Source organism: Arvicanthis niloticus, chromosome 6 (genome assembly GCF_011762505.2).
Source record: "Arvicanthis niloticus isolate mArvNil1 chromosome 6, mArvNil1.pat.X, whole genome shotgun sequence".
Taxonomy (NCBI): Eukaryota; Metazoa; Chordata; class Mammalia; order Rodentia; family Muridae; genus Arvicanthis; species Arvicanthis niloticus.
The window spans coordinates 91,997,631-92,006,774 of NC_047663.1; the positions used below are offsets into that span (position 1 = coordinate 91,997,631).

Consider the following 9,144-nt stretch of genomic DNA (forward strand, 5'->3'; position numbering starts at 1 on the left):
TCAAGCTGCAGAAAGTTGGTGAGCCCTCAAAAATGGCCTCCTGGGCTCAAGCAAATCTACCCTATAAGCAGGCCCTCTCTGCTTATTCTGGCCTCTCCTCTCTCCTGTCTCTGTCTTCCTCTTCTTCTCTTTCTCCTTCCCCTTCCTCTTCCTCCTCTTTTTTTTTTTTTTTTGACAGAATCTCACTATGTAGTCTTGGTTGTCCTGGAGCTCACTCTGTAGGTCAGGCTGGCCTAGAACTCAGAGATCTGCCTGTCTCTGCCCCCTGAGAGCTGGGATTAAAGGTGTGCGCCACCATGCCAGGCCTTTTTACTATTTTCAAAATTGTATTGTTATGAGCGAGTGGTGAGTGTGCCATGACATACATACGGGGCTCAGAGGACAACTTTATGGGGTCATCATCTTTATGTGGCTTCTGGAAAATCACACTCAGTACATCTTAACCCATCTCATTAGCATCAGCCGCCCAAGTATTACATGACTGCACCACCAGGGGGCGCTCTGCATCTGCAATCTGAGTTAATCTTTCTGTATAACCTTGCTGAGAGCTGGCTTCCTGGCTGTGCTGCCCTGGCCCTCTCTGCTTCAGTCTCTCTCATGCAGGTTTCCATTATGGGAATGGAGCTCTGGAAGCTGGAATTTTGCCAGAGACCCTGCAATCAGGTGCCTGGGGAAGGGACGGGACTGGGGATTGAGATAGGGGACAGGAAGGTAGTGAGCACACCCTGTCTAAACCTTCTCTTTCATTCTCCAGGGTTCCCCATAGCCAATGGCTTTAGGAATGGTGAGTTGGACCTAGGGTACCAGAAACAGCAAGGAAGAGGATGGGCCATAGTCAGCAGCCAGATAGGAATAACAAACTGATCCTTTGCAGGACTCAGGGAGGAGACTCTTCTCTACCCTAAAGCAACAGTTCCAACACTTGAGAGACAAGGTAAATAGTAATAATAATAACAACAACAACAACAACGACAACAATAAAAACAATAACAACCACCACCACCCAACAAGGGAGGTCAAGAGGGTTCAAAAGTCCAGAGGATGCCCAGTTCTGGGGGATGGATACTGTACCTACTCTAGTTCTCTTACAGGCCAGGCTGGGGCCTTCCAGCCCTGGGGGGCTGGAATGAATCCAGGATATGGATATGGATATGGATATGCAGGTCTTGGGATCCAGGCAGGTAAATGGGGTGTGTGAATTAGGGTGGGTAGGCAGTATCAGGGCCCTAGTTCAGGCCTAACACACAGCTGTGGGGGAAAGGGGGAGAAGGCACATACCCATGGCTGGGGAATGGCATGAGGATACAGGAGAGACTGAAAAAAAAAAAAAAAAAAAAAAAAACCAAAAACATAAGACTGGGTGGTGGAGGGGCTGAGCCCAAGCCTGAATGTGGTACTGAAACTTGGAGGAAAAGAAGGGGGCTCAGGGCTATGTAGTTTAGAGACGTTAACCCCTCCCTCCCAGGGCCCAATGGGCAGCTGAGGTCAGAGCTGCGTCTGGAGCATTTGGGTGAGTGAGCACCTCCATGAGCCTGGGGTAAAGGAGCTAAGAAGGCAGAAGTCCCCTGGTGTCCCACATGTCCCTGTTTTGTGGTCCATGTTGTAGGGGATCCTGAAGTGAAGACATATACCAAAAGCCAGCTGCGAAAAGGTTACAGAGGTAAGAGAGGCCATTAGCGGCTCATAGGTTCCACTCAGGTGTCCCCAGACCTTGGCAGTAATAGTAGGCTCCAAGGCCTTAGACCGATGAGTGATGATCCCAAGAGACATCACCCATGCCCTGACCCTGTTCTGCCTCTCCCCAGGACACTGTCCTTCTGGAAAATGCTGAATGGAACCTATCCCCTGCCTACCCTGAGGGTTTCTGCATTAGAGCCTGGTCAGAGGATCCCAGGAGGAGGATCTCAACACTTGCCCAGGGCACTGCCCTGCCCTGGGCTCCTCTGGGCTGAAGTATTAATAAAAGCCATGTGATTCCTCGTCTGCCTCTGTGTGCCGTAGAGGGGTGCTGATTTCGGGAAGGGTGGCACATGGTGTCTCATTTCATCTTTACTGGCTCAGCAAGCAACAGTGTGGCTCTGTGTCCAGGGCAGACTCCAAATGGAAGACAGCAAAACAGACTTAAAACCTGTCCCTAGGGAGGGGTATCATTTGGTCACAGTCTAGTGGAGAAAAAAAAAAAAAAGAAACCCACATGTCCAATTTAGGGGTCTTTCAACTGAGTATGTACCTCAGTACTGCCTGGAATGCTCCAGACCCTGGGTTTCAGCTCAGCCCTGAGAAAGAAAGACTTGCCTCTAAATAGTCACATTCTGAGGTCCTGGGTGTCTAGGATGTAGGGAAGTTTTCTTTCTTTCTTTCTTTCTTTTTCCATGCAAAAGAATATTTTATAACTTGTTTTAATTTGTAATTCATCTGCTAACATTGTTAAAGAGGCTGGGGGGATGGCTGCATTCTAACCTTGAAAGGGGAAGGCAGGAAGGCTGAAAAGCTGAGGCATGAGGATTCAGAGTTCAAGGCTACACAGTGTGACCCTCTATCTCAAAAAAAAAAAAAAAAAAAAAAAAAAAAAAAGTTGGGGATGGCTGGAGGGATGGCTCTGTGATTAAGAGCACTTGCTGCTTTTCTAGAGGACGACCCAAGTTCAGTTCCCAGCATTCACATGGTGACTCTCAACTGTCTGTAACCTCAAGGGATCCTACCCCCTCTCTGGCTTCCAAGGGCACTGAATGCACATAGTATACAGACAGACATGCAAGCAAAACACCCATGCACATAAAATAATAATTAAAATAAAATGTTTCTAGTTTCATTGACTTACTATTATCTTGTGTGAGTGTGGCTTGTGTGTGATGGTGGGTGCCTGAATGCTACTGCTCACAAGTGGAGGTCAGGGACAACTTTTGGGGGTCAGCTCTCCCTTCTACTTCGGGTTCCAGTCCTCAAAGTCAGGTTGCAATCAGGCACCTGGGCCAACCCCATTCACCAACCTCTCTCTGTTTTTTTTTTTTTTTTTTTTTTTTTGGGGGGGGGGGGTTGTTGTTGTTTTGTCTTGTTTTGAGACAGGATCTTACACTTATGTAAGTTAGAGGCTAGCTCTAACTTGCTATATAGCTGAGGCTTGGTTTGAACTCCTGATCTGTAGTGGTATTTAGCTAACTGCTTTGTTCCTCTGGGTCGCTCGCTACCTTTGCACCAGCCCAGGAGCTATTTGGATTCGCAAATGAAAGACATACACACACCACACACCACACACGCACACGCACACACACACACACGTGTGCACACACACACCAGTTAACTTTACTATGCCTTTAGTAGCTCAGAGGCCGGGCAGTTCTAATCCTCTGTGCAGCTAGCACACATTTCCCTCTGGTACCCCTGGCTTAACGTGCTTCAATTCTATATTTTATCTTTGTTGCCCTGGCTCCTCTTGGGCAGCCCCTAGCTTTGCTGCCCTTCTTCTGGACAGCCCTCCCAGGGGCCACATTCCTTTTCACCTACATTTTGGATGATTTTTCTTTTACAGCTCTAAATCTGACCCATCTCCCCCAAATCATGGCAATCTCTCTCCCTCCTCTCTCCCAGTCCCTGGCCCATACAAATCTAAAGGTCTCACCTTGGTCCATCTGCCCAACCATTGGCCATTGGATCTTTATTGGTTGATCAAAAGCCAATTGGGGAAAAGGACCTTCAGCATTTGGACACACAGATTCCCGATTTGTGGGGCCAGATTAGTTCGAAACATTAGCACCAATCCCCAGCACTGGTCTTCCTGCTTCCACTCCCCAAGTGGTGGGGTTACAGGCACAAACCACTGCACCAGGCCCAAAGATATTTTTCCTAAAGATTTACAGTTATGGTCAGATAGCACTGAATTAATTTTGATATAGAATTTACTTTCACATTCTTTGACTAATGCTCAGATAAGTTACAGATTAGATGTTTAGAATGGTCTAGAAACTAAATCATGAACTAAATTAGCCATCTCAAAAGATTACAGACACCAGGGACCTGGATATAGCTCAGTCACGGAACATACACACATACACACACACTTATGCAGTTACTCATCCTTGTCCCATGTCAGCTTATGCTATTGGATATCTTCATTTCTTCCCCTTGGAGCTGCAAGGCCTCCGGGGAAGGGCTCAAATGGAGGTTGTGAAATTAAGCCCTGACCTCAAATAATTATCTCCCAGCTCCTCCTTGTCATCTCAGTACGGGTTCCCTTCACAAGGCTTTCTCCTTACTGGGGAATAGAATTGTGAGCCCACACTGCTACTCCCAGTGAGGTCAATGGATAATAGCCCCATATCTCCACACTGGAGATGGAGTCCAGGGCTTCTAACATGCTAAGAGGTACTGTGTCACAGGCACATTCCTAGGCCCATCTGGATCATTAGCCTCTAGAACCATTCTGTTATTACTAATTATTATTGTTATTGGGTTGTTTTGTTTTGTTTTGTTGGTTTGAGACAAGGTTTCTCTTATAGCCTTGGCTGTCCTGTAACTCTCTCTGTAGACTAGGCTGGCCTTGAACTCAGAGATCTACCTGCTTCTGCCTCCCAGGTGCTGGGATTAAAGGCATGCACCACCACAACCCCATGTTATTAATTATTCTAAGAAAAGTTCCTATATTCCAATTCCAAATTTTTCTTAATTTTTAAAACTTTGTTTTGTATGTGCTGAATGTTTTGCCTGAATGTATGTGTGTACACCATGTAAATGTCAGGTGCCCAAAGAGGCTGGAAGAGGACACTCGACCCGCTAGAACTGAAGTTACAGATGAGACACTGAGACACGCAGTGGGGGTTGGGAATTGAACCTTGGTCCTCTGCAGGAGCAACAAGAGCTCTTAACTATGGAAGCATCTACCCAGTGTCCTCCAACTCCGAGTTTTAAGATATCGGTCCCCGGGGGGTGGTGGTGGTGGCGCACGCCTTTAATCACAGCACTTGGGAGGCAGAGGCAGGCAGATTTCTGAGTTCGAGGCCAGCCTGGTCTACAGAGTGAGTTCCAGGACAGCCAGGGCTACACAGAGAAACCCTGTCTCGAAAAACAAAAACAAACAAACAAACAAAAAAACCCAAAAAATATATCAGTCCCTTTTTCTTTTTTCTCCTTTTGTTGTTTCATTTCATTTTTGAGGAAGATTCTTGGGCAGTTCAAGGTAGCCTCAAACTTGCTGTGTAGCTGAGGCCAGCCTTGGTTTCCTGATCCTCCTGTCTCTGCCTCCCAAGTGCCAGGATGACAGGCTTGAGTCTTTCTTTTTATTTATTTCTTTACTTACTTACTTACTTATTTTCTTTCTTTCTTTACCAGAATCCCACCCATTTGTCATTCAGAATTTCTGGGAACTTTAACATATATACTGCATATTGTCACCAATCTCCCCCATTCCCTTCCCAGAATCTCATCTAGCCCAGGCTAGCCCTGAATTTGGCTATGTGGTTGAGGATAAACTTGGGCTTCTTGTGATCTTCCTGCCTCCATCTCCCCTGAGTTCTGGTATTACAGACATTATATCTGATTTGTGTCGGGCTGAGGACTAGACTCAGAGCCGGATACAGCTAGGAAAGCACTTCATTAGCGCAGCTGCATACTCAGCACCACCACCCCCAAATAAAACACATGGCGTTTGAGTACTTTTAATTACATTTTGTCTATTTAGTGTATGTGTGCATGTGTTCGTGCCACGGGTTTGGGGGTCAGAGGGCAACTAATAGGAATTGGTTGTCTCCTTCCACTCTGTGGGTCTCCGGATTGAACTCAGTCCTAGGCTTAGAGGTAAGCAACTTTACTCACCAGGTGGTCTGTAATCCGGGACTCAAGAAGTAGAAGTAGGAGGGCCTCTAGTGGGACAGCATCCTGAGATTCGTATTGTTACTAGCCTGGGACACCTTGTCTCAAAACAGAAAATGGAATGAAAATATGTATTACTTCAGAGTCACCATTGATAAACAGCAACAGTTGCAGAGCGGTGACACATTCAATACTGGTAGGCATGGCCTGGAGATTGCAGCCGCTCAGAGCACCATTGGACCAGGAGAGGGCGCCCAGGGCGCGTATGCACCAGTAGCATGGCGGGACACGATGATTGGTTTGGGTGCCGAGGCAGCAAGCGCACCAGCTTGTGTTTGGCTGGTACGCGTTGCAAGCGACTCCAATTGGCCGAGCGGGGACCTAGCGGGCTCTTGTGACCGGCTCCCAGGCTGCGGCGGGCAGCGCGCATTGGGTCCTGGGGTGGTAGAGGTGGCCAAGCTGGCGGCGCGGTGGCCCCGCTCCCGCTCGCACCCGCGGCGCGACCGCGGCCGCTGGCACTCTCGGCTGAGTAGATCTCGCGCGTCCCTGCCGCCCACCCCGCCGCCCGCAGCGTCCCTGCCGCACCCGCCGCTGCCGGGGTTACCGCCGGGCTTGAGCTCCGGACCGCCGCCGCCCTCGGCGCTCGCCCTAGCTGAGCTGCCGCCGCTGCCCGCACTCCCACTGCGCCCGGAGCTGCTGGCGCCCTGGGGCCCCGGGGTCCATCTGGCGCTGCCGGAGCTGCCGCCCGAGGTCTGCGCTCCCGCGCCACCCGCAGCCGCGCTCGCCTTGCAGGACCTGCCGCGTCTGCCCGCGCCCGCGCCGCCGCCCGCGCACTTGCCACTGCCGCCGCTGCCCGAGGCCGCGGTCGCTGCCACCCCGGGGCCGGTGGGTGCTCGCGGTCGGCCCCCGCTGCTCGCCGAGCCTCCCCCGCAACCGCTGCCGCCGCTGCCCTCGCGACCCTCAGCCTTCACCCTGCTGGCGCCGCCGTTCCCCCGCGAGCCCTGGCCGCTCCCCGCCTTTCCCCCACCGCTGCCGCCGCCGCCCCCGCCGCCCTACTTCTTCCTGTCGCCGCCCTGCTGACCGCCTGGCCCCGCGGGGGCTACAAGCGGGTGAGTCCGTGCCTGGACACCGGCAGGCTCAAAAGACCCAGCCAGAGTTCTGCTGAGAATATGACGAGAGTGCCAGGACTGCAGCCAAGGCTCAGGGAGAAAAAAGTAAACCTGGCATTAAGATGAGGAGTGTCAGCTGGGGCTAGCGACACACGTCCGGAATCCCAACCTTAGAAATACTTAAGTAGAGGGGTCACGAGTTAAAAGGTCAGCCTTTGTTACTTAATGAGACCCTGATTCAAAGCAATTTAAAAGAAAGATAAGGGACTTTTGCCCCTCCCCAACCCCTCTTGTCCTGCAGGGTCCTCCCTAGGTAATTTAAGAAGTAACTCATCAAAGTTACCGGGAAAGCTGACTGTTGCTTTGGGGCTGCAGAGCCTATCACAGCACCTGCTTCCGGGAAGGAAACCCAAGTCGTGTGGATGAAGCAGAAGGTTGATTCTTCTCTTTTTCTTGGGGTTTGGAGACAGATCTCTTTTTGTTCTTGTTTGGGTTTTGTTTGTTTGCTTGTTTTATTTTTGTTTTTCAAGACATGATTTCTGTGTGTAATAAGACTGCCCTGAACTCCCTTTGTAGACCAGGCTGGCCCTAAAGTCACAGAGATCGACCTCCACCCGCCCTTGCTTCCCAGAGATCAAACCTCCTTGCTATGTAGGACTACCTGCACCCTGAACTCAGCACTCCCGTTATCCAGTCAGCCTTCTGAGTGCTGGGTTAAATAGTTGGGACACCAAGCTGGGCTTTGAGAACAAAAGCTTCAGACGATGCAGCCAGGCTCTGGAATGACAAACACGTTGTCTTTATCCAGGGTGTACGTGTACTGCTAAGGCCTCTTCACTTTACCTTTGGAAACTCCCAAGTCTCAGGACTTTCAACTGAAATAGATCAGGAGTCCTCCTGCCCACAAATGGCGTTGATGGACAGTTCACACTGGGCAGGAGAGTCACATGCAAGGACTATGAAGTCATCTCCAGGGGAGAAGAGGCTCCTGTCCCTTCCTTACAGTCCCCTCACCCCACAGCTGGTTTCTGTGCAGCCAGGCTACCTTAGTATAAAGTTCTCTTTGTTCCGCAGGTAACCTGGGCTCAGGTAACCAAGTGGATGCCAGACCTCTTCAGCACTCAGGAGTGGTATCAGGAAGCCAGCCTTGACCTTGGGGGACCTCTGAAAGCCCAGGTCCCATCAGCAAGATCAATTAGTTTATTAGGTTCCTGTGACTGAAATAACAAATTATGCAAACCGAGCGGCCTGGGACAATAGGAATGTGTTCTCTTAACAGGGCTGGTGGCCAGAGATCTAAAAAAGGACCTGCAGTGTCCACAGCAGCCTGAAACATGCCTCTCTTTTCGCCTTTCTTCAGCAGGTCCTTGTTCTTCCTCTGGTGCGAGGAAAGGACTTCCTTTGCCTCAGCTTCTAAGGACATCGCCTTTCTTAAATCCAAGTTGACTTCAGATTGAGACCCTCCATTGATCATACTTGCAAAGATGCTATTATCAGCCAGATGTGGTGGCACATTCTTTTAATCCCAGCACTTGGGAGGCAGAGACAAGTGAATCTCTGAGTTCAAGGCCAGCTGAGTCTACATAGAAGTCCAGGCTAGCCAGAACGATATAGTAAGACCTTTGAAAAAGCAAACCAAAGACACTCGTCACATAAGGTCTCATGCCCAAGCTCCATGACCATCCAGTTCATACAAGCTAAGCCTTCTCTGTAGTCCAGGGTCCCTTTGAACTTGGAGTCTGAATGCTTCTGCTACTCGAGTAGCTGGATCGCAGGATTGTGCCACCAGCCCTGGCTTAGGCTTGTCTTTCTTACTCTGATCTACCCTCTACCTTTCTTCTCAGAACTTAACTTTTCTAGGCCGTGTTCTTCACTGACCTGGGGCCTTGTGTGGTCTGAGAGCCCGTGGGCAGTAGCTGACACGCTAACCCTGGTACAGGGAAAAAGGACTATGCCTGCTTTTTCTAGTGCCTGGCTTTCTGCGTCCCTGTCTTCCTCGGGCCTCCTTTCCACCCTGGTCCCCACCCTATTGTCTTTCTGCCTCCCACTCTCTTTCCTCTTATGTTGCTCTCCTTTCCTTGCTAAGAAGTGGAGACTATCAGGAGAGACGTGAATGTATCTTTTAAAGACAAGTCTTCTGGGAGCCCAGCTCTCCAAGCCTGAGGGCCATAACTCTTGCTTCTGTTTGAACACTGATGGAGACGGATAATAAAGTTAATTGTTACCCAGC

At 50.0% G+C, this 9,144-nt stretch overlaps 1 protein-coding gene across 4 annotated transcripts; it reads left to right on the forward strand.

Moving 5' to 3' along the window:
* The first annotated feature begins 5,997 nt into the window (after nucleotides 1-5,997).
* Nucleotides 5,998-9,144, forward strand: LOC143442869 (uncharacterized). 4 transcript variants are annotated; one of them, XR_013111439.1, is made up of 3 exons: nucleotides 5,998-6,914; nucleotides 7,216-7,348; nucleotides 7,989-9,144. XR_013111439.1 is itself a non-coding variant. In XM_076937256.1 (2 exons), exon 1 carries the CDS (start codon nucleotides 6,097-6,099, stop codon nucleotides 6,883-6,885), a length of 789 nt encoding a protein of 262 aa, XP_076793371.1. In that variant the 5' UTR covers nucleotides 5,998-6,096; the 3' UTR covers nucleotides 6,886-6,914; nucleotides 7,989-9,144. The 4 variants fall into 4 exon arrangements, 1 of the variants encoding a protein (XP_076793371.1); XR_013111440.1 differs by having other exon boundaries at nucleotides 8,275-9,144; XR_013111441.1 differs by lacking the exon at nucleotides 5,998-6,914 and adding an exon at nucleotides 6,923-7,121.

Bases quoted from the DNA above. Each gene is read 5' to 3' on its own strand.
- LOC143442869 (XM_076937256.1), top strand. From the start codon at position 6,097: ATGATTGGTTTGGGTGCCGAGGCAGCAAGCGCACCAGCTTGTGTTTGG.